This window comes from Sturnira hondurensis, unplaced genomic scaffold (assembly GCF_014824575.4).
Source record: "Sturnira hondurensis isolate 20B ecotype Veracruz unplaced genomic scaffold, ASM1482457v3 Scaffold0023451, whole genome shotgun sequence".
Lineage (NCBI taxonomy): Eukaryota > Metazoa > Chordata > Mammalia > Chiroptera > Phyllostomidae > Sturnira > Sturnira hondurensis.
Window position 1 is genome coordinate 242,486 of NW_028096082.1, and position 25,831 is coordinate 268,316.

At 38.2% G+C, this 25,831-nt stretch overlaps 1 protein-coding gene across 3 annotated transcripts in view; it reads left to right on the forward strand.

Annotated features, from left to right (window-relative positions):
- The window catches only part of CSGALNACT2 (chondroitin sulfate N-acetylgalactosaminyltransferase 2), a 99,371-nt gene that overhangs the window by 65,440 nt on the left and 8,100 nt on the right, over positions 1-25,831 (forward strand). Inside the window, exons 4-7 of one of the 3 annotated variants that reach the window (XM_037037776.1) lie at positions 389-490; positions 4,193-4,371; positions 7,209-7,303; positions 10,996-11,077. In XM_037037776.1, coding sequence (XP_036893671.1) covers positions 389-490; positions 4,193-4,371; positions 7,209-7,303; positions 10,996-11,077 — 458 coding nt within the window. The remainder of the gene's footprint in view (positions 1-388; positions 491-4,192; positions 4,372-7,208; positions 7,304-10,995; positions 11,078-25,831) is intronic. The other 2 variants (XM_037037777.1, XM_037037778.1) reach the window with 2 other exon arrangements.

The following is a 25,831-nucleotide window of genomic DNA, read 5'->3' on the forward strand; positions in this document are numbered from 1 at the left end:
TTTCGGTACTAGTTAGTCTGAAGACAAAATAAGTCTCTAACCAAAAAATGAATATTTATTTATTTGTTTCTGAACTGATTGGGCTTATTTCCTTAAGTAGCTTGTAATTTGCTCCTGAAGGCGATACCAAAGCAAAAGTTTTCAAAATGTTTTGAAATATGGCAACATTATTGGACTGCTTCCATGGCCCTCCAAGGGTGGCTATTTAGATGTATACATTGTTACTCATTCACAGTGATGTCTTTAATAATTCAGTACTTTATAGTTACTTAAAACTCATGTGATTTTGTCTTTAATAATGCCTCATTCATTTTCTTCACGTGATTGCTTTCTGAATAAGTAGAGCCTCATGTTTACCTTAATACACTTTATTTTTCAATTCTGTTAGGGATGTATGTATTTATCAGGACAAGAGGATTCATCTGACAGTGGTGTATTTTGGTAAAGAAGGACTATCTAAAGTCAAGTCCATCCTAGAATCTGTCACAAGGTGGGTGAGCCTTGTCCACATAGAAGTCCTTGATATATAACATTAGAAGAGTGAGAATTTAACATATTTAATGAATTAATTTGGAATAGCTGCTGTTTGAAAGTTGGCTGAGCATGTGAGTGGTGGTAAGTTTTCTCATTTCAACCCAGGTTCCCTCAGGCAACTGTAAATGACTCATCTTCACTTCCAGTCTTAGCAGAAAGCCTGGTATGGTCAGTGTGATCTCATTCTGGAGCCCACTCACTCTCTATGTTTGCCTCCATTTATCACTCCTTGATTTCCTCTTGTTGAACTCTTTCCCTTTTTCTGAATCTAATCTTTTGACTTTGATAATATCTCTTAAGTTTGTCTCTTACTTGTCACTTATCTTTCCATTTCTTCTCACCCAGTAAATGATGCTTAGGTCTCCCCTTATCCTTAAGAAACTTCCACCTGACTCTACAATATCCACCAGGTAGTACTGTTAGATTTCTGTCCTTTCATAGCTTAACCTCACAAGACAGTAACTCTCTAACCAGACAACTCATATAGTACCTGGCGTATAGTAGGTGCTCAGAATTTTGAATGGATGAATTAGTAATTCCTTAATACTTCATTATTAATTCCATAGCTGCTTAGCCTTTTCATCTCTAAGTTATCCCAAAGTTATGACCTAATTGCCAAATCAGCCTTTCTCTGTCATCCTTTTATCACTTTTTTACATTTGATACCTGACAGATACTTCCTTCTTGAAACGTTCCTCTGATATTTATAAAATGTAAGTATTTTGTAAATGTAAATATTTTATAATGTGAGATATTAAGTTGATTATGTTTTCTGACCATGCCAGTTCTGTATCCTTTACTTGCTTCTTTGCCTTTCTGCTAGTTGTGGCCATTTCTGAAGAGTCCAGGTTTGGCTGGCCATTCTTCTTGAATCATCCACTAATATTCATTGAATCCCACCAGCTATGTTTGAGATACCCTGATTAGAGTCTGAATGGTATGCTCGGAATAGGACTGGGCATGGAAGAGGGAGTTGTACCTCCTACCTCTAAGGGGCCTTCTCACAGCATTGATGTGCAAACATTGTCTTCTCCTCCTGATGGCCCTTGTTTAGTTCAGATTAAGACCATTCTCTTGATTCCCTGCAGTTGATGCCTAAGAGCCAGCATCTTTCACTCATTTTCCGTCTCTCATTAGTCAGTTTTTGCTTACTGCACAGGATCTCTTCTCTGTCCTTTCCTTGCTGCTGCCACCACATATCTTCCCCCTAACCGTTCATTTCTTCCCTTCTCTTCCTTCCTTACCATTTTCAGGTCACCTACTAATTGCCAGGCACTCACATTGGTATTTCTGAAGCCATCCCTGCATTAGTCAAGACTTCTCTGTGGTAAATGATGGGAACCTGTCTTGAGAACAAGGAAAATGAGTGTTATTGAAGAATCTTGGATAACTTGCAGCTAAAGGGATCATTACAACTTGAAGAAGAAAACCAAATCAGCTTTGATATCTTATGGACTTGAACCAGAGACTTGAATACCATCAAATTTTTTTTGTCTTCTTGTCTGTTTTTCTTTGCATCATGACTTTATTCTCCATTGCAGATTGTCTCTTTCCACTTGTGAGCTTTGCTATCAGAGAGGAAAACATCTTTCTCTCAGATCCAGCTAAGAAAATCCCAGGGAGGGGCTTTTGCCCACCCTTGAGCTAGTTGTTGTGGCCAGGTGCAGGTATTGCAATTAGTCCAGCTTGAGTCAGGTGTCTGCTCTTAGGAAATTACTGTGGTTGGAGTGCTCTATGATTAGTTCTTCCACTTGGTGCTAGGAGTGTGAGGTGGTGAACGGCAATTTCCCCAAAAGAAGGGAGAGATTTATATCCTATAATAAGGGGAGCATGGGTACTCAGAGCACTTGGAGTCCCCTTCACACACTATTTGAATCTTTGCTTCCATCTATCTCTCCATTTCCCATTCTATGAGGGGGGACCCACAAAAACCCAGAATTTATAAAAAATTGTGTACTTATCCTTACATGTTTAAACTTCAGTCACATTCAAAGTACGTGCCTTGATGCAACACACCTATCAAGATTTTTTCCACTGCTCAAACAGTTTTTGAATTCATCAGTTTTCATGCCTTTTAGTGCTTCTGCTGTTTTTTGTTTTACCTCTTCCATGTTGGCAAAACTTTTTCCTTCAAGGACTTTTTTCATCTGGGAAACAAAAGTTGCTCACGGAAGATCAGGTGAATAGGGAGGGTGGGGCACAGGGGTTATGCTGCTTTTGGTCAAAAACTGCTGAACACTCAGCCCGGTGTGGGCAGGTATGCTCAAAACATAAATCATTCATTATGAAATGGGCAGACATCTTGAGATTCTTTTAAAAAGTTCACTGAAGCCAAACGCAGCCACTCACAACAATGCCAGCTGGTACACTGATACAGATGGGTCCTGAGAACATTCACCTAGCTGTGGAAGCCTGTACTACAAGGGGCCTGCCCTCCAGAAGATAATTCCAGATCTTTCTGGCGTCTCCACTTTGTATATTATTTTAAGAGTAATCATCCTGAAAGGTTCCTTTTTTTGATCCAGCTGTACCCTAGTGCAGCAGTTCTCCACCTTTGACACCAGAGTCACCTGGCTTACTAACATAGATAATCAACTTCGCCCATAGCATTTGATACAGGATTTTGGGGTGAGACCTGAGAATTTGCATTTCTAATATATGTCCAGGGGAAGCTGATGTTTTGGATACAGGGACTTAACAGTGAGAACTAACACTCTGATGGAAAAACCCTGACTCTTCCTTGCCTTTAGGACACTGACCAAGATCTCTAACTTCTCTTGGAAGGTACTACTTAAAACCAGAAAACCTTTTCTGGTTTTCTTATTGTTCCCATTCTAGGATCCCTCTTAGCCAGTTTGATTTATCTGATCCCTGTTCTTTACAATGCTTTGTACTTACTTTCCTCTTTGCCTTTGAGGATAATTAATTGGAATGACCTTCACACTAGCCACTGAATTCAGGATTTTAACCAAGGCCTAACTTAAATTCCAATTCTAACTTCTTCTCTAACTACTCCAGGCAGAAGCAGTCTTTTTTTCTCAGAAATGCTGTTTGTTCATTTATTCAGCAAATATTTATTGAACTTCTACTCTGCAAGGTCCACTGAGTCCAGAGTAATGAACAAAACAGAATTCTTCCTCTAGTGGAGATTGCATTCCAGTGGAACTGAGGAAAACAAAGCTGGGCAGTGGGATGGAGATTAAATAGAGAGAGTAGGGGCTACCTCACATATGGTATGAGAAGTATCTCTCTGATAAGACAACATTTGGGCAAAGATCTGAAGAACTCAGTAGAAAAGCACTCTTTATTTGCATCATTCATGTGGAATATATTATTTATTATCAAGCATTATGGCTGTTTTCCATGTATATATTTCTTATCTTCTCCAATAGGTTTTTAAGATTCTGAAGGGCAGTGGTCCCTCAACACTTACAAACCTCATACCACCATCATGTTGCCTCACATGTGGGTATTTAGTGAATATATGTCTCTGATGATGATCATACACATGAAGCTGATGATTTCTTTTCCTTATATGAGTATAAAACCAACATGATAATATATCTGAAGCATAAAACATTTGTAAGTTGTATTGAAGGGAGAGAGTTGTTAAACTTTAAGTGGGACTTATAATTTGTTATATGTGCTTTCCTCATAGTGAGTCTAATTTTCACAATTACACCTTGGTCTCATTGAATGAAGAATTTAATCGTGGACGAGGACTAAATGTGGGTGCTCGAGCTTGGGACAAGGGAGAGGTCTTGATGTTTTTCTGTGATGTTGATATATATTTCTCAGCCGAATTCCTTAACAGCTGCCGGTTAAATGCTGAGCCAGGTGCGTAAAAGAGTGTAGAATTTAGAGCAATGTCAGCATGTCCCATATTATGAATCAACTTATGTTTTTAAAGTTATATTAGGCATAATTTAACTGGATTATTAATTAGAAAAGTTAAAATTTCTCCCTCTGAAGTTCATACCCTTTGTTCTCTCATGGCCGAATTCTGATATTTACATTTGAATGCAAATAAACAAATGGCAAAGAAATAAAAGTCTGGAAATTGATGAAGAGGAACCAGCACCCATAAGAAAAAGAGCCAAGCAGACATGAATCATAAGCACTTACATCAGGCAGTGGCACCAACACACACACAGGCAGGCATATACAGGGAGGTTTGTTACAGAGAGTGCTTGGTCTCAAGACTGTGCATTTGGGATGACTTACTATATTTTGCTTTTTATAGATATTTTTGAAAATGTATGACCAAATGATGTTTTAATAAATCATTTTGAATGTTTTTTAATATTTTAAATAATTTAAATCTTTAAGTGAAAATTTTTTTGTACTTAAAAAAATCTCATAGTTTTTTTGTAATGTAGAACTATTTCATGCAAATTATTACCTCTTACTGATTAATTTAATGGGATAACTGTCAGGAACTCTCAGAGTCTAGTAAGCATGTAAGAGTTAGGTTTACTTTTGTTACACGAAACAGTATAAAGTTCAAAATGTGGAAGTTGGAGACATTGGTTCAATGTGAAAGAAATATTTTTATATCCAGAAATACATTTGCCTCTCGGAAACTGAGCTGCTCATCCCTAACTGGGTTTTGAGGAAGGTTGGATAAGTATCAGCTAAGAATGTTGTAATAAAAAGGCCACTACCTTACTTACAGGGTCCTTGACAGTTACTGAGCACTTCATATTATCTATCTGATTGACCTCAGTCTTAGCAAGGAGTTCCCTGTTGAGAGGAGATGGACTAGTTAACCTTTAAGGGCCCTTCAGGACTATAAGTTTGAGTGATAATGATAATGCTCTCTGCAAGGGCTATTACATCAGGTCATTTTTATTCTTTCCAACTTTCCCAAATCTTGTCCAAATCTATCTGCAGTTCTGTGTTTTATTTTCTAGTTAATCTATTCACTGTGCAGTATCTTTGGATTTACTATTTCTATGGTTCATTTTGAAGAGTGGATTTAATTTCAGTTTCTAAGTTTTTTGGTGATTGCCAAGGTTAACCTGTGTTTACTCTTGCTAATTAAGTGAAACAATGCATAGTATTGGGTTGGCCGAAAAGTTTGTTAGATTCCTAAGTAAAAATAAAAAGCACATTTTTCATTTTTACCAATAACTTTATTGAACAACATATTCACTGTTTTGTCCCACTACCTTCTGCCATCTTTCAGGCAACTTTATAATTCCATCTTCTCAAAACTTTGTATCATTTTGAGCAATGAACTATTCTAGGTGCCTTTTGCAGTCTTCCAGGGAATTGAAATTTTTTCCAGTAAGACAATTTGGAAATCTGAAGCTGCAGTGTCTGGTGCTTATGGCATATGAATCAGAAGTTCCTAGTCAAGCTGTAATAGTTTTTGCCTGGTCATCTAAAAAACACATGGTCTTGTGCTATCCTGGTGAAAGATAATGTGTTTTCTGTTGACTAATTCTGGACGCTTTTCAGTTGGTCTAATTGGGAGCACTACTTGTTGGAATTAATCATTTGGTTTTCTGGAAGGAGCTCATAATAGAGGATTTCCCTTCCAATCCCAACATATACACAACATCACCTTTGGATGAAGGCCAGCCTATGGTGTGGTTGGTGGCAGTTCATTTCACTTGCTCTACGATCTCTTCTATTCCACATTATTATAAACTATCCACTTTTCATTGCTCATCACAATTTGTTTTAAAAATGGAATGTTTTCTTTACATTTAAGTAGAGAATTGCATATGGAAATACAATCAAGAAGGGTTTTTTTGCTTAACTTATGTGGAACCCAAATATCAAAGCAGTTAACCAAGTTGGTGCAATTAGTGCAATAAAATAACCAAGTTGGTGCAAATGATTTTCAGTGCTTGATTTGGATATTTTGAATAGGTCAGGAATCTCCTGAATGGTATAATGTTGATTGTTCTCAATGTCCTTATTTGATTGCTATCAGCTTTAACTGGTTCACCGGAGTGTGGATCATCATCCAGCAAGAAATCTCCAGCACACAAAACTTTGCAAACCACTTTGACATGTTTCATCAGTCACATAGCAGCTTCTCCATACACCGCAAAAATCTCTATTTTTTTGCATTTCAGTTGCATTTTTACCTTTCTTGAAATAATAAAATATAATGTGCCAAAAATGTTGTATTTTTTATCATCTTCAATATTAAAATGGCTACACAAAAATTCACTAATTTTGATAAGCTTTTTTTTAATGCACGCTATGTGACAGCTGTCACAAAACAATCTAACAAAATTGTTTTGAATGAAATTAAAGACCACTAAGTGCTACTAGATCCACCTTATGGGAAAAACCAAACAGACATTTTGGCCAACCCAATAAATGGCTTACCTAATGAACAGCTGAGAGAAGGCCTTTGTGCATCTCCCCAGAGTCAAGGAATAAATGTGTGGAGCACTCTTTAGTCTACTTTTTTCTTTATTGTTTTGCAATGCTATGGATCCATAGCCTAGTCTACTTATATGTTATTTAAAAAATCATCATATTCATCAACTCAATATGATGTTCAAGAGTCTGATTATTGATAAAATACAATATTGATAAAATAAAATCATGTGGAATCAAAGAAAGACTTTAACAGACTATTAATAGATATTGTTATGAAATCAGTCCACTTTATGACTTTATGTGATATAAATGTATATTTTAATTTATAGGCAAGAAGGTGTTTTACCCTGTAGTGTTCAGTCTTTACAACCCTGCCATTGTTTATGCCAGTCAGAATGTACCCCCTCCTGTGGAGCAGCAGCTGGTAAGACTCCCACTGTGTTATGAAGGGCCACAAGATCCTTTCTAGGTTTCTTTATATTTTATTCACAAGTAGAACACAAAGTTTTAGTAAAAAACTAAAGTTATTATAAACACATTTTCATAATCTCTTCTACCTCCCACTCCCAGTAAAATGCTTTCATATTTATTGTTTTAGAATTGTGTCATTCCATAGGGGGGAAAAAGTTTAGTAATACCACAAGTAAATTTTAATTTTAAAAACATTAACTAGAAATTAAAATTACTAGATAACTAAGTAGGGAATTACTTAGAAAGCCATTGCATGGGAAAGTCACAGGTCACAACTTAGAGTTGTACTTACATCAGCTTAACAGTTATACTTAATGTTTTAAAATTTTTAAATCATTTTCTATGTTACAATAATTTAGATTTACACAAAAGGTAGAAAGGCAGCGTATGTTAACTAAAGGTAGCATAAGTCCTAGACTTCCCCAGTTTTTTATAATGTTAACATTTTAGGTAATCATGGTATATTTGTCAAAAATAAGAAATTAATATTGGTAAGTTACTGCAAACTACATTATGGAATTTTATTAGAATTTCACCAATTTTTCTACTAATATCCTTTCTCTGTTCCAGGATCCAGTCCAGAATACTATATTGTACTTAGCCTAATTTTTTATTGTTAACATTAAGAAAAAATAGAAACAAATTAACCAAGAAATCAACTTAAGATGTTAAAAAATCAAATAACTCATATATCCTAAGAACCCTAAAACACCAATCCCAAAGAACCTATGCACCCCAATGTTCATAGCAGCACAATTTACAGAAGCCAAAAGTTGGAAGCAACCTAGGTGCCCATCAGTAAATGAATGGATCAAAAAATTATGGTACATATACATAATGGAATTCTATGCAGCAGAAAGAAAGAAGAAGCTCCTACCTTTTGCAATAGCATGGATAGAACTGGAAAGCATTATGCTGAGTGGAATAAGCCAGGTGTTGAAAGACAAATACCATATAATCTCACCTTTAACAGGAAGCTAAACAATGAAACGAAGAAGCAAGCAAAATAAAAACAAAGACACTGAAATAGAGAACAGGCTGACAGTGACCAGAGGGGAGAGGGGAGGGAATTTCAGGGGAAAAAGGGGAAGAATTTACAGGAACTAGTATAAAGGACACATGGACAAAAACTAAAGGGGGTGGAAATGGGAGGGAGGTGGGGAGCATGGGGGGGTGGGCTGGGATAGGAGTAAAAGACAGAAAACTATACTTGAAAAATAATTAAATAATAATAATAAAGAAAAAATTGAATAACTCAGAGGGGAAAAGGCAATGGCAGAAACTAATTAAAAATAATAGCTTGACAAATATAGGAGGTTATTATTTATGTGCAAAAAAATTTTTTAGTCATAGGTAGATTCAAGGTAAAAAGGAAATTATAGTATTGGAAATTATAATTAGAAAATTGAGAGAAATGAGTTTTACAAGTTTTTAAAATTCTGAATAAAAGGAAAGATTTGAGAATTTAAAAACCATTAATGTGAACTAGGTTTATGTCAATATTTTATAAAAGCTGATACTAGTATTTCTAAAGAAAAGAGATGGAAGCTCTGAAGAGACTACTGCTTAAAAATTTGAACAGTTATCAAAAACAGTATTTTACAGTTGCACAGAAATGACGTTTTACTGGTGCGGTTTTCCAAATTTTCAATGACTGGGTAATATTAGTCCCATATGACCTACTTAATATATTTTATGAGGCCAGCATTATCTTTATACTAATACCTGGCAAAGCATACACAAACACATATACACACCTTATCTGTAGGCTAGTATTACTTAGTAATACTGATACAAATGGTATAAAAATGGCAAATCAAGTACCCACATTTGCTTCACCTGTCACCCTAAATTCTTTGTAAAAATTAAGAGAAGGGGATATTAGTATTGGAAAGTGAGACATTTACCATTAGTAGTCTAAAGATTGAGAAATTTCTGTAAGATGGCAGTGTGGATGGATATAGGATAGATGGAGGAGAGAACAATCTGGCACCTATTCAAGAGAACACAGGAATATGTATGCTTGGTTTTCTGAGGTTGTGCTGAGGAGCAGGTATCACAGAGATTGGCCTGCAGGTTGAGGTGGAGTGTGTGGCCCTTAGAGCCAGAAAGGTGGGATAGGGTTGTGGGAATATTGAATTGTAGGGAAGATGCAGAGCCTCAGACAGCAGGGATGAGCTGCTGTTGATATATTGTGCCCTAGACCATGTTCAGCCCCTCCACTATAACTGGAGATAAGCCCCTGTAATCATAGCTAACAGCCATGGTTTTTTGAACACTGATTTTTCTAATAAGAGTGAACAGCAGTGAACTAAGACTAGCCAGACACTTGGGAAAGCCAGTGCTATGAGAGAGGTAGGTACTTGTCACCTGTGCTCACTGTTGTGTCCCAGCTCTTAGAACCATGTCAACAAATTAAACACTTGTTGCACTTGTGAGTAAAATAAAGGAGGTTTATCAGGCTTCAACTTTTACTTGATTCTGGGGACTCAGTATCATCAATGCCCTGGTTTTCTTTGTTTATTTGGACTGAAGTGGTGACAGCATTACTTCAAAGCTGATTTCCCTTGTGGTGAAAGGACTGTAGCAATTCCAAACATTATTACACCCTACACCTGGGGTCAGCAAACTTATTCTGTACAGAACATTGTAGAAAATATTTGGGGCTTTTCAGGCAATACAGTCCCTGCTGCAGTTATTCAACTCTAACATTGTATCATGAAGTCAGCCATAGAAAATTTGTAAACAAATGAGTGTGACTGCATGCCAATAAAATTACTTACAAAATCAGAAGGCACACTAATTTAGCCTGGAGGCTGTAGTTTGCTGACTTCTACCCTACACCATCTACAACAAGCAGGTGTCTTTTCTAGTAGCACTCTCACAAGGACAAGGGGGTTTTCATTTCCAGACTTATCAGCCCCTTCCATTTTAGCATTTTGGCCTGAATTTTGTCTGATGTCTGTTATGAACCAATTTCTATAATAAGGGGGGGTGAGATTGTCACATTAGTATGAAGTCGTCATGGCCTAGTCTGAAACTACTGGTGGAAGAAGCTTGAAGGTCATGAGTTTCATGGGGCCAAAACTACACAATTAGGAAGGTAGTAGATGAATAGAAGCTGGGTAGGTACCAGGTAAGGTTCACTCTGTAGAACTGATCACAGTGTATTACAGTATGTACAACTGTTACCCTCCATGCTTGGATGTAAAGTCCTTGATATCAAGCACCACACTGTTTTGATTATTAGTAACCTCAGCTTGCACCTTGTGCAGGGCTTTAATTCAGATAAATTGAAAGTGGCCAGAATCTTTGCTCACGAGGATTACTATACAGGGTGGGGCAAAAGTGGGTTTACCATTGTGAGTATGTAAAACACCGTTTATTTTTGTATTGTTACTTATTATTTTATTTTTGTACTGTTACTTACTGTATTATTTTCCATATAATGACTGTAAACTTACTTTTGCCTCACCGTGTATGTTTTTTGGTTTTATAAGGATTTAATAATATAAATGTGTATTGTTCATTATCAGTCATATAAATAACAGGAGAAACTATTTGGAAACTGTTAATTTTTTCATTGTTTATTAAAACTCTAATTTTTAAGGGACTAAATTTATATTTTTTTTCTTCTAACTTAAGGTTCACAAAAAGGATTCTGGCTTTTGGCGGGATTTTGGCTTTGGAATGACTTGTCAGTACCGATCAGATTTCCTGACCATTGGTGAGTGTACCTTACATTTAAGGATAGGACTTTACATATTACCTTATGTCATTTTTCTAAGAGATCACAAATTTGAGTGTCTTCCTCTTAAATTGCCAATGTCTCAGAATAGCTGAAGAGTCTGGAGATAGGAAAGGCAAAATGAGTCTATAATTATTGTCTGTGATAGCAAAAATGAGGTAGGTCATAAAAGTAAAATAAAAAGTAATGTTTCTTCAAAATCAAGACACTAGATTTTAAAAATATCTTTGCAGTTGATTTAAATTTTCTAACAAAAGATCTTTACATAACTGTGGTGTTGTACTCATGGATTGTTATAGCAGGATGTAATGTTGGGTTATCTAGTCCAAGGGCTTTTTTATACTTTTTATTGAGAAACGAAACCCCCATTAGTTGTCTATTGAACTGTTATGAAAAATTTTAGTATTTAAGTCAAATGAAAAAACAGTCGCTCTCTTTGACTGGTTGAAGTTGAAGTGAGGGACTTGGGGTTACTAGTTTAGTCATTACTCTCCTAAACTACAAGTGACGATGAAGAATTTGGTTGAGGCTTCCTGCCACACCCCAGTTCCATTCTTACACAGTGGAAAATAAAATGTCAGAGCATAGTTTCAGAAAGCAGGCTGAGATTTTCAACCATGATGGCAGAGTAGGTAAAGTACTATGCTAGTCTGCTCCTGTCATTACATCAAAATTATAACTAACTTATAAAACAACCATCCTTGGGAATCAATCACTTGAAGGCTGGGTGAAAAGAATGCCCATAAATAAGCTGAAGGGAATATAAAATGAGGATATAAGGAAGTCCTTATATCAGGACTGTTAACTGGATGATGTGTAACAGGCTAGTTCACATCCATATGTGAGTCAGGAGAGATACCTTGACTGTAGACATTTCCTCTGAGGAGCAAGGGGGGCCTAGCCCCACACTGAGCTCCACAGGCCAGACCACCGGTGCTGGGAAGAGTAGTCCCCACAACCTGTAGCTGTAAAAATCATTGGATATTCTGTCTGGTTAAGACAGAGGGCTTCTAGAGTCCCAGATATCCCTATTTAGGGGCCTGTGCACAGACTTACTTGCTGATGGACAGTTCCCTCTGAGCTTGAGCAGCAGCTTAAAGAGCATCAGGGACAAAAAAGGGGAAACTGGATTATCTGGATTTGGGGTGAATGCTGGAAGGGCAGCTCTGTCTAAGACAAGTGCTAGCAGGCATCATTTTCCTTTGTTGAGTTCTCCCTGTCACCAACCTGCAGGCACAGGCAGGCAACCAATCTGTGTCTCCACGAAACTAGCTGTCACAGCTCACACCACCTTAGTAATGCCCTGAGACTCCACCCAACCCAACTTGTGCACCACCCTGAACATCTTTCAGCTGCTGTTCTTCACAAGCAGCAGGTTGCAATTTGTGCTATGAATTTCCTTGAACCTCTCAGAAGTCCACAAATGCCAAATAATTATCAGCTGGCCTCAGCATACCTTGTACTTCTGGCACTAGTATCCAGACTTCAGTTTATAGCATAACCACTTCCAGGTGCCTCCAAGCCTGGAACAGGCAGCTACCAAGTGCAGATTTCTTTGTAGCTCCTACCATGTAGCCTCAGGTAAGGTATAGGCAGCAGCTGACCTGGGCCTGCACTGGAGCTCCTCCCAAGAGGCCCCAGGAACAACACAGTGAGGCTAGCTTCAGACCACACTAGATCACCAACCAGTTATCTCCAAAAAGGACGTATCCACTGGATGGACTCCATAGGCACTGGAGTCCTGCTACAGTGAATCCCATTTCGTGGGGTCAGTGTCCACTCAACAGCTTATCTGCTATAATCAGTCAGTCAACTGGAGGGTCAGTCCCACCTACTGATGTGCCAACTGCAATCAAAGCTCAACTACAACACACACAACCCATACAAAGGAAATTCTGGAGCACCTGTCTTAGGTGACTGGGGAGATAGTGCCATGACACCTATTACGAAGACCAACTGGCCAAGACTGAAAAATGTAGCAGATCTGCTTAATGTATAAAGACACAAAGAGGCAGCCAAAATAAGGAAACAAAGTAACATTTCCCAAATGAAAGAACAGGACAAAAGCTCAGGAGAAGAACTTAATGAAATGGAGAAAAGCAATATACCAGGTACAGAGGTCAAAAAACTGCTTGTAAGAATGCTCCATGAACTTCGGGGAAAAAATAAATGAATCAGTGAGACCTCCCACAGAGACAGGAACCTGAAGAATGACCTGAATAACCAACTGAAGACTGGCTGAATAGAAATTTTACAACCAAGGGTTTACAGAAGTCATATCAAGACTGGTAGGAAGTGTGGAGATGCAAAAGGTGCTGGCCCCAACCCTACCCGTGGCAGTTGAGATTTCAGAGGGATATTTCAGCTGCAACGGTTTCCCCTTAGGAATATGGGACCTTGGCCCCATACTGGGTTCCCCAGCCCAGAGCCCCAGAGCTGGGAAGAGGCACCCACATAACACCCGGCTCTGAAAATCTGTGGGAGTTCAACTGCCAGTGAGAGAAAAGTCTACTAGAAACCCAGGCACCCTCTTAAAGGGTCAATGCACAAAATCTCATTCACAGCCATTCACCCTGGGTTCCGGCTGAGGGAGGACAGAGTGGATGAGAGTCTTGTGAGGAGAGACTGAGTTTTTTTTTGGCTCCAGAGAGAGAACTGATGGGAAAGCCACCGAGGTTCCTGTGCTGAGTCTTTCCACACCATAGACACCACCTTTCTTCAATGAATCACTCCTCCCCATACAGCATTAGCCTGGGGGAATACAATAATCTCACCCTCTGGATTCTCTGTCACACCATACTGCAGAGCTCGCATCTTGTAGGGGAGTCAGCTACCTGGGCCCAGAGACTTCTGAGTAGACTTGAGGTGTCAGTGACTGCGTTGTGTAGCTCTGAGGTGGAGGCCATTCTGCCCCCACCTTCCTGTGAGCCTGGCCTGCGCCTCTCACCCAGGGGAGATCTACTGGCTCCGCCCTCCGTATTTCCAGTGACCTCACCCTGCTGATCTTAGGCTTTCCAGGAGATCCTGGCAGAATCTGGGACAGACTGAGTTGTGTGATTCTAGAACTGGGGCCATTTTTCCCTTTCATATCTGAACTGTACAGAGCCCTGTCTTCATACAGCCAAATCTTGGTATGTTTGGGCCTGATGAACTGTGCTGGTCTTACACTGATGACTCTCTGACACCCCACCATACCACAAAGGTCTGAGGTCATCGGGGAGGTGGCAGCTAGCTTTGGCGTACCGTAGACCTTTTTATTTTAACCCTGACCCAAGAATATGTTTATTGATTTTAGAAAGAGAGAGAGAGATTTCGTAAAGAGAGAATATCAATTGTTGCCTCCCATACACACCTCAACCAAGGATCAAACCCACAACTCTTGGGTGTATGGAATGCTACTCTAACCAGCTGAGCCACGTGGAAGAGCTACTGTGAGACTTTTGCTCAGTGGCTTCAGACCCAGCACTAAAATGGCGTTTGAACCTATATCAATCTGTTGAATTGAAAAGGTGGAAGCAGATGGAGGCAGGCAGTGGCAGATACCAGTGTGTCTTGGTCCTTGTATTGACCTGCCCTGTGGCTTGGTGCTGGTAGAAGCTGGCTGTGCAGCTTATTTTGCATGCATACCCAGGCCTAGCAGAGGCAGCCACAAACTGTGTATTGCATTCTAACTTCAAACAGATTGTTTAGGGACAATGAGAGGTAGCATCTGACTTTGATGTGCACCAGAATTCCTCCCAAGAAGTCCAAGAAATAATATCCCCAGTTGAGGGCTTCAAACATCAGAGCAGAATCCAATTAGCCTCAAAAGCAGCACATCCAAAGGGAGATTTCAGCAGGCTCTAGCACCTGCTGAGGCAAATTCTGATTTGTGTGGTTAGCACCCACACAGCAGCCCCCTCATAGCCAGCCAGTGTAAGGGTTGACCCCATGCACAAATGGGCCAATAACAATCAACACTCAGTTGCAACAGGAGAGCTCACATAACCCACATAAGGGACATTTGTGGAGTACCCAACTCAGGTGATCAATGAGACATTGCCTCTGCATCCCACAGAACACCTACTACATAAGACCACACTACTAAGACTGGGAGACATAGCAGATCTACCTAATACACAGAAGCAGAATCAACCAAAATTGGAAGACAAGGATACATGTGCCAAGTAAAAGAACAGGAGATAATTCCAGAAAAATATCTAAATGAAATAGAGGTGTAGAGGTAATGAGCCACCAGATAGAATTCAAAACAATGCTTAGAAGAATGTTCAAGAACTTAGTGGAAGAATGGATGAAGTCAGTGAGAACTCAAAGAGATAATAAGCATGGAAAGGGACATAGAAACCATAAAAAAAACTGAGAAATGTAGAATACATTATCTGAAATGAGAATACCCTAGGAGGAATAGACAATAGATTAGATGAAGCAGAGGATTGAATTGGTGATTTTAAATACACGATAGTAAAAATCACCTAAGTAGAATAGCAGAAAGAAAAAGGAGTTTTTAAAAATGAGGATAGTTTAAGGTGCCACTAGGGCAACAAGAAGCATAATAACATCTGCATCAAAGAATTGCCAGAAGGAGAGGAGACAGAAGGATTAAGAACCTATTTAAAGAAATAATTACTGAAAACTTCCCTAACCTGGTGAAGGAAAAAGACACCTATGTCCAGGAAGCATAGGGACTCCCAAACAACATGAATACACAGAGGCCTACACCAAGACACATCATAATGAAAATTACAGAGGTTAAAGATAAAGAGTATCTTCAAAGCAGCAAGATTAAGACAGTTATCTACAAGGGAGCTTCCATAAGACAGCTGATTTCTCAACAGAAACATTTCAGGCCAGAAGGGATTGGCAAAAAATATTCAAAATGATGAAAAGGAAGGACCTATAACTAAGATTACTTTAGCCAGCAAGACTGTCATTTAAAATCAAAGGAGAAATAGTTTCCCAGACATTACTACCAAACCAGTATCACAGGAAAAGTTAAAGGGTCTTTAAGAAGAAGAAAGAAAAAAATTGGAGGGACATAGTTATAAAGAATAAAGTGGCAATAATTACATACCTATCAATAATCAGTTTAAGTGTAAATGGTTTAAATACTTCAATAAAAAGACATAGGTTAGCTGAATGGATAAGAAAACAATACCCCCAAATATGCTATCTAACAAAGTACCCACCTCAGAATGACAGATGCGCACAGAAAGTAAATGAACGGATAAAAGATATTTTGTGCAAATGTTAGTTAAAAATAAAAGCTAGAGTAGCAATACTTATGTCAGACAAAATGGACTTTAAAAGAACAGGTATAATAAGAGACAAAGGATACTACATAATGATAAAGGGATTAGTCCAACAAGAGGATTTAACTCTTGTAAACATTATGCACCCAACATAGGAGCACCTAAATATATAAAGCAAATCTTGATGTATGTAAAGAGAGAGATGCCTAGAAATGCAGTTATAGTATAGGGGATTTTAACACTCCATTGACATCAATGGATACATCTTCCAGACAGAAAATCAACAGAAAACAGTGGCCTTAAATGACACACTAGACCAGAAGGATGTAATTGAAATCTTCAGAGCATTTCACCCCAAAGGAACAAACTAGACATTCTTTTCAAGTGCACATGGAACGTTCTAGGGTGAGACCACAGGTTTGGACACAAAACTAGTTTCAATTAATTTAAGAAGACTGAAGTCATATCAAGCATCTTCTCTGATCATAATTGTACTAAACTGGAAATCACAAAAATAAAACACACTGGAAAACACATGAACACACAGAAGCTAAACAACATGTTACTAAACAATGAGTGGGTTGACAGATCAAGGAAGATATTTTAAAATATCTTTAAACAAATGAAGACAACACAACAACCCACAATCTATGGGACACAGTGAAAGTAGCCTTAAGAGGGAAATTCATAGCATTAGATGTCAACTGCAAGCAACAAGAAAAATTTCTAAAAATATCATTACTCTTAAAGGAACTAGAAAAAGAACAACAAACAAAGCCCAGTGTCAGTAGAAGAAAAGAAATAATAAAGATCAGAGAAGATAAACAAAATAACATGCAAAAAAACAATACAAAAGATAAATAAAAATAACAGCTCGTTCTTGGAAAAGATAAATAAGATTGATAAATGTTTAGAGACTCATCAAAAAAATAAATAAATAAAGAGCCCTGGCTGGTGTCTCTCAGTGGATTGAATGCTGGCCTGTGAACCAAAGGGTTGCCAGTTTTATTCCCAATCAGGGCACATGCCTGGATTGCAGGTCAGGTCCCCAATAGACGGTGTGTGAGAGGCAACCACACATTGATGTTCCCTCCCTCTCTTTCTCCCTCCTTTCTCCTGTGTCTAAAAATAAATAAATAAATCTTTAAGAAAAAAAGAGAGAGGACCCAAATAATAAAATCAGAAATGAGAGAAGAGTAACTGACACCACAGAAATACAATGGATTATAAGGAAGTACTACAGACAACTATATGCCAAAAAATTGGACAATCTGGGTAGAATGGATAAATTACTAGAAACATACAATCTTCTGAAGTTAAAGCAGGAAGACTCAGAAAATCTAAATAGATGGATCACAACTAATGAAATTGAAAGAGCAATCAAGAAACTTCAAATGAATAAAAGTCCTGGACCTGATGGTTGCACAGGTGACTTGTTACCAAACAGTCAAAGAAGTAACACCTAATAGTTTTAAGACTATTCCAAAAAGTTCAAGAGGAGAGAAGATTCCCAAGCTCTTTTTGTGAGTCCAGCATTATTCTAATTCCCAAATCAGAATTGAACACTACAAATAAGGAAAATTATAAGTTAATATTACTGTTGAACATAGATGCAAAAATCCTTAATAAAATATCAGCAATTGAATTTTAGCAATACATTAAGATCATACACCATAATCAAATGGGATTTATTCCTGGGATGCATGGTTGGTACTATATCTGCAAATGAATTAACACAATATATCAAATAAACAAAATGAAGGATAAAGGTCATAATAGATGCAGAAAAAGCATTTGACAAAATTCAACCCCCAATTTATGATATAAAAAAACTCTCAGGATAGTGTGGATAGAGGAAACATACCTAAACATAATAGAGGCCATAACAAACCCACGGCTAACATCATATTCAGTGCAAGGAAAATAAATGTTTCTCTTAACATCAGGATCAAGATTGTCATGTCCACTTTTACCACTTTTATTCAATACAGAATAAGTCCTTCCCTCACCAATCAGTCAGGAAGAAGAAATAAATTGGAAAGGAAGAAGTAATATAGGTATTATTTGCAAGTGACATGGTATACTCTGAGTCCTAAAGATTCCTTTGAAAACTACTAGATCTGATAAGTGGAGTAAAGTAGAAGGATATAAAATAAATACTCAGAAATCAGTTGCATTTTTATATTCCAATAATGAACTATCAGAAAGGAAACTTAAGAAAACAATCTTACTTATAATTGCAACAATAAAGAATACCTAGGAATAAATTTAACCAAGGAGGTAAAAAACTTGTACCCAGAAAATTTTAAGACTGAAGAAAGAAATTGAAGAAGATACTAATAAATAGAAGCATATACTGTGTTCATGGATGGGAAGAGTTAACATTAAATGTTTATACTACTCAAGGCAATCGATAGATTCAATGGAGTTTTTATCAAAATACCAATAGTGTATTTCACAGAACTAGAACAAATATTCTAAACATTTATATGGAAGCACAAAAGACCTCAAACAGACAGACCCAGCAATCTTGAGAAAACAAAGTTGGAGGTATTACAGTACCTGATGTGAAACTATATTACAAGGCCATAGCTATCATGACAGGTATAAAAAAAGATATATAGATCAGTAGAATACAGTAGAGAGCCCAGAAATAAACCCATGCTTATATGGTCAATTAATATGTGAAAAAGGCAAGAACATACAATGGGGTAAAGACAGTCTCTTCAAAAAATGGCTTTGGGAGAATTGGACAGATACATGTAAAAAATGAAACAACCACCTTTTTACACCATATACAAGAATAAACTCCAAATAAATCAAAGATTTTATAAATTTATGACCCCAAACTATAAAACTCCTAGAAGGAAGCATAGGCAGTAAAAACTCTGACATTTCTCTTAGCAATATTTTTCTGATGTATCTCCTGGGGCAAAGGAAACAAAAGGAAAAATAAATAAATGGGACATCAACTAAAAAGTCTTTGCACAACGAAGGAAACCATCCTATGTATGTTGGCTGGTGAGACAGAGAGCCGCTGCCCTCAGGGGAACTTCCTTGGAAATTTTGGAGATCTGTTTCTTTTCCTTTCCTTTCCTTCTCGTAATACTATTACATGTAGGTTACACCTATTATAGTTGTGCTTCAGTTCTTGAATATTTTTTTCTGTTTTTGTTTGCTTTTCTCAGTCTTCTTTGTCTTTGCTTTTCAGCTTTGGAATTTTCTATTGGCATGTACTCAATCTCAGACATTCTTTTCTCAGCCAGTTCCACCTATTGTCCTACTAGTAGGACATTCTTCATTTCTGTTTCATTCTTTTTTATCTTTAGCATTTATTTTTTATGTTTTCTTACACTTGCTCTTTCTGTCCTTCATACTCATCTGTTCTTTCATGTTGTTTTTCCATTAGAGCCCTTAACATGTTAATCATTGGTGTTTTAAATTCTAACATCCCTGTTATATAAGTCTGGTTCTGGTGCTTGCTCTGTCTCTTCAAACTGTTTTTTGCCTTTTAATATGCCTAGTTTTTTCTTCATAGCTGGACATGACATACTGGGTAAAGAAAATTGCAATAAATAGGTCTTTAGTAATGTGGTAGTGGGCTGTGGCAGAAGAGGTGCACTGGACCATGAACTGCACAAGTGTTTGTCAAACACTGCCCCTCACCTTAGGTGGAACAGGAGGGCTAAAGTGGGTTATTAAAATGCTCTGGAAGAAAGTTTTCTGTTGGAGCAAACATGGTGGCAAAGTATGTAGGAGCTGATCGCATTTGTTCAAGCATCCAACTGGGACACTTAGCTGTCCTTCTGAAGAATAAAATTAACAGGCAACAAAAATTGATCTGACATGAAGTTTGAAAGCCAAAGTAAGCAGAGGACACTTCAAAAACGGGTGGTAAGAAGGTTTTATAGGCAGATGGGGAAAGTCCCCAGTGTGGTGCCTTAGGCTGTAGCTTCCATGTGGACAACATTGGACTTCAGAAGAGAGCCAGGTGAGTAAGGCACAGATCCATGCCCTGAGAGGTTTTTGCAAAGTTTCTGGGGTAGAAACAAAAGGTGTGTAGGCTCACACAGCTAGGTGGGCACCAAAGCCAGGGTGGTGGTCGCCAGCTGGCCCTGGGGAGGGCACCCCAAGCTACAGCTCCTGCACATGGCTCCTCAGTATCGGACTTTAGAAGAGAGCCTGGTCCATGATAGTAGACTAGTGGCTCCCTTCCCACCTAGGGTAAGAAGAACGCAGACCTGCCCAGAGAAACAAGGCATGTAGGGTGTGCAGGCACAGACACAGCTGGCTATGCATCCAAACAGGGCAGTGGCTGCTCGCCAGTCGGGTAGTGCCAGAGAGTGGTTGAGGTCCTAGCTGTACCTGGAGCTGGGAGAAGAGAAGGGCCACAACTGGCTGTGTCTGAGATAGACTCTGGATATGCCTTATGAATTGATCCAAGGGGAGTGAAGTGAGGTAGTTTATATACATGCAGAGGCACAAGGTGGAGAGTGTGGGTCACACAGGACTCTGAGGGTGTAGGCTGGAAACGAGGCACCTGTGATTATTGCTGCCCATAGTGAGCCCACTTCGGAACAGAACCACCACAAAGTAAAAACAGCCCACCCTCCATTGCCTTCAGGAGCAGGGATAATCTGCAAAACCTGCAAGCATGCTTATTAACTACCAGCAAGGTGGATGCTCTCTTTTCGGTTTCTTTTTTTTTCTTTGTTTTTTTTATTTAAGAGTAACACAGTAAGTTCTGGAGCTGAGAGAAAACCAGAGACTGTTCCAGGAAGAAGTCAGAAGGCAAAAATCAATACTTGATAAAAAGTTCACTTTGCCCTTCATTAGAAGTTGCATTTTTTAAAATTTAATTTCTCTTTCTTCTTTCTCATTATCTAGATCATTGTTATTTGTTCATTATTTGTGATTGTTTTGCTGTGGCTTGTTTATCTCCTTGTCATTGTATCTTTTCTTCTTTCATTCACATTCCAAATAACTCTCTACTCTTGGTCTTTTACTTTTTATTGTTTTTTGTTCGGATTATATATATATATTTTCCTATTGTTATTCCAAAGACCATGCAGCACCCCTCCCTGGTATTTATCCATTTTGCCATCTTCTTGAGCTTTATTACTGTTATGGTAAACTTATTTGCTCTCACACTATGCTAACTTCCTGTCCCTTATTCTCACTATTGCTTCTTCATCTAACCTTACATAAGTGCTCCTCTTTCTTAAATCAGCACACATTCTTCTCCCCCTCTGATAAAAATCTTATTTCTTTTCTTCCTTATATAAACAGTGGATAGTTAGGCAAGATAGTATGATTATTGCTGTATTGCTCTAATGGAATTCATAGTTGTTCAATATTTGTTGGTTCTTTAAACCTCATAGAAACCCTCCCACCCCCGCATCTCACTCCATTTCACCTTCTTTGTTTCCTAGATCAGTGGAATCAGAAATCTTATTTCTTTTTTTTTAAATTATTTTTATTTGTTTTGGTTCCCTCTCTCTCAACCTGGGCTTTATTTCTTACTCTTGTTTTTCTTGTTTTTTCATTTTTCGTTTTTTTACTTCTTACCTTCTTACTCTTCCTAGTTTGCTTTCTTTCCCATTCTCTTAAAATCATTTATTTCAGGGTACACATTTCATACTCAATTTTTGTTTTAGTACAGTACTCTTATTCCAGTTCCACCTTTATACAACTTCTTCAGCTGTCATTGCTATTTACCCTACTTTTGATTTTTCTCCAATTTTGCTCCCATTGGTCTAATATCTTTTTTATTGTACCTCAGACCTCATAGTATACTTTTCCCCTTTCTTACCACATGGTTCCTATCACCCTTACATATTTTACTTATGTTTAAAATGTTCTCTTCCTATTTCCACCTCAGTTCTATCCCTACTCTTATCAATTCTCCTCCCTCATACCACTCAATAACATTTTCCCTCTTTGATCATCTCATATTCTCTTTGTCATATCTTGTAATATCCATAAGCTCTCTTCTCCTTTATCATTATTTGTTCAAGTACAGTGATATTGCTGATGTGGTAGGGCAGTCCCATTTGCTGGGATATGTTCAATTGCCTGGAAATACTGCTTTTTAAATCAGCACTTATACCACAATATACAAGATAAGGTGGGAGTTGTGACTACCAGTATCTTGCTAGAGGGGATAATCCACCAGCATAGAAGCTACCAGCAAGTACAACAAGAGAGCCACCACATTTGAAAGAAGGGCAACCCTCAACCATCCAGACAAAGAGATCACAGAAACTGCACCACTGAGGCACACAGAACTCTTATCATAGAAGACCACCCCACAAAGACAGTTACAAAGCAGAACATCCCAAATCACAGCAATACCCAAAAACAGTCACTTAAAATGGGGAGATGAAGAAAGAGTTCCCAGTCAAAAGGAATGGAAGATCATCCAGTAAGGAGCTAAATGAATGTGAGGCAAACAATCTACCAGATACAAAATTTTAAAAAATGGTTATGAGGATGGTCAAGGAACTCAGACAACTACAGGAACTGAGTGGGAAATACAACAATATGAAAAGGAAATAGAAACTATAAACAAGAATCAGGAAGAAATGAAGAATACAATGTCTGAGATGAAAAATATACTAGTAGGAATTACAAGCAGGCTGCATGAAGCAGAGGACCGAATTAGCAAGCTGGAAGACAGGTAGAAAAAATGCCCAGGTAGAGCACCCTCAAGAAAAAAGACTCAAAAAGTACTAGGAGAGCAGGACAACATGAAATGTAACAATATTTGAATCATAGGAATACCAGAAGGAGAAGAAAAGGAGCAAGGGATAGAAAATCTGTTTGAAAAAAATGACAGAAAATTTCGTAAAGTTGGAGAGAGGAAAAGCCATGTATGCAGGAAGCACAGAGGGTCGCAAGAAAGATGAACCCAAAGAGGCCTATTCTAAGACACGTGATAATTAAAATGCCAAATTTTAAAGACAGAGGAAATCCTAAAAGCAGCAAGATAGAAACACTAACATACAAGGGATCTCCAATAAGGCTAGCAGCTGATTTCTGAACAGAAACACTACAAGCCAGAAAGGAATGGCAAGAAATATTCCAAGTAATGAAAAGGAATGGCCTGCAACCAAGACTGCTCTACCCACAAGGGATATCATTTGAAATGGAAGGTGAAATAAGGAGTTTCCAAGACAAAAGAGGCTTAAAACAATATATGTCTACCAAAGCAGCACTGAAAGACATGCTAAAGGGACTACTTTTAGAAGATGAAGAAAAAGAGTGAAAGGGGAATACAGGTAGGGGGGAAATGGCAATGAATAAGTACCTATCAACAATAACCTTAAATGCAAATGGATTAAATGCTCTAATCAAAAGACATAGGGAAGCAGAATGGATAAACAAACATAATCTACACATATTCTGCCTACAAGAGAAAAAAAGACCTACACAGATGGAAAGTGAAGGTTTGGAAAAAATATTCCGAGCAAATGGACAGGAAACAAAAGCTGGGTTAGCAATACTTATATCAGACAAAATAGACTACAAAACAAAAGCTATACAAAGAAACGTGGAAGGACACCACATAGTACTCATGGGAAGAATCCATCAAGAAGACATAAATATTGTAAACATATGCACCCAACATAGGAGCACTGAAATATGTAAGGAAAATCTTGGAGGACTTTATGAAAGATATAGACAGCAACACACTTATAGTAGGAGACTTTAACACCCCACTGTCAAAAATGGATAGATCTTTCAAACAAAATATCAACAAGGATATTGAAGAATTGAACAATGCCCTGGACCAAGTGGACTTCACTGATACCTAGATAGAGCCTTTTATCTCAAAGAATCAAAGTACACATTCTCTTTTAAAATGCACATGGAATATTTTCAAATATATACCACATAATAGAACACAAAACCAGCCTTAACAAGTTCGAGAAAATGGAAATCTTCTCAAGCATTTTCTAATACCACAAGAGACTGAAACTGGAAAACAACTTTTAAAAAATACAACTCATCCTAGCTGGTATAGCTCAGTGGATTGAGCACAAGCTGAGAACCAAAGGGTGGCTGGTTCAATTCCCAACCAGGCACATGCCTGGGTTGAGGGCCAAGTCCCCAGTGGGAGCCACATGAGAGGCAACCACACATTCATGTTTCTCTCCCTCATTTTGTCCCACTCTTCCTCTCTCTCTAAAAATAAATAAATAGCATCTTTAAACAAATAAAAAACACTCAAATTCATGGAGATTGAATAGCATGCTATTAAACAATGAATGGGTCAATAATGAGATCAAGGATGAAGTCAAAAAGTTCCTGGAAACAGGAGAAAATGAACATAAAACAGTGCAAAACTTGCGGGACACCACAAAGGCAGTCCTGAGAGGGAAGTTCATAGCAATACAGGCCTACCTAAAAAACAGAAACATTTCAAATAAAAAACAACCCTACATCTACAAAAACTGGAGGAACAACAAGAAACAAAGCCTAGAGCCATTAGAAGGAAGGAAATAACCAATATCAGGGCAGAATTAAATGACTTAGAGACTAAAAGAATAATTCAAAGGATAAATCCAGGAGCCCATTCTTTAAAGAGATAAACAAAATCAACACGTCTTTATGAGGCTCATTAAGAAAAAAGACATGAGCAAGATGCAGGCATAGGTAGATATACTTTGTCTCCTCACACAACCAAAAGAAGGACAATAACAAATTTAAAAATAAAGAATAACCAAAATTGCCAGAAAATCAAACTGTATAGAAGACCAACAACCAAGGAGTTAAATAAGAAATATGCATCCAGACCGGTAGGAGGGGTCGAGACAAGCAACCAGGATGGACAAGACTCAGGGCAAGGCAGAGGCTGGTGGATGGGGGTGAGCAAGGCAATGGCTGGCACAGCAGTCTGTCCCACATTTGCGTATGGATAAACTGGGAGGAATAACTGGCAAGACAGACAGACAACCTAAACCAGAGATTCGGCACCAGAAAGTAAAGCCTCAAAACCTCTCACTGAAAAAACCTGTGTTGGCAGGAGAAACTCCCAGCTTCACAGAAGAGTTCCTCACAGGAGAGTTCCTCACAGGAGAGATTCACAGGGTCCTAGAATGTACACAAACACACCCACCTGGGAATCAGCACCAGAAGGGCATTGCTTGTGGTTAGCAGAGGAAGTGACAGCCTGCTGAGAGTTGAGCAAGTGGCATTGCTCCCTTTTGGACCTGTGCCCCACATACAGTGCCACAACACAGTGACATGGGTTTTGCCCTGCCCTGGTGAATACCTAAGGCTTCACCCCTTACTACATAACAGGTGAGCCAGGACAAAAAAAAATATGGCCCAAATGAAAGAACAGATCAAAGCTCCAGGAAAATTACTACTAAGTGATGAAGAAATAGCCAGTCTATCAGATGCACAGTTTTAAACACTGGTAATCAGGATGCTCACAGAATTGGTTGAGGATGGTTGCAAAATAGAGGGAAAACTCAAG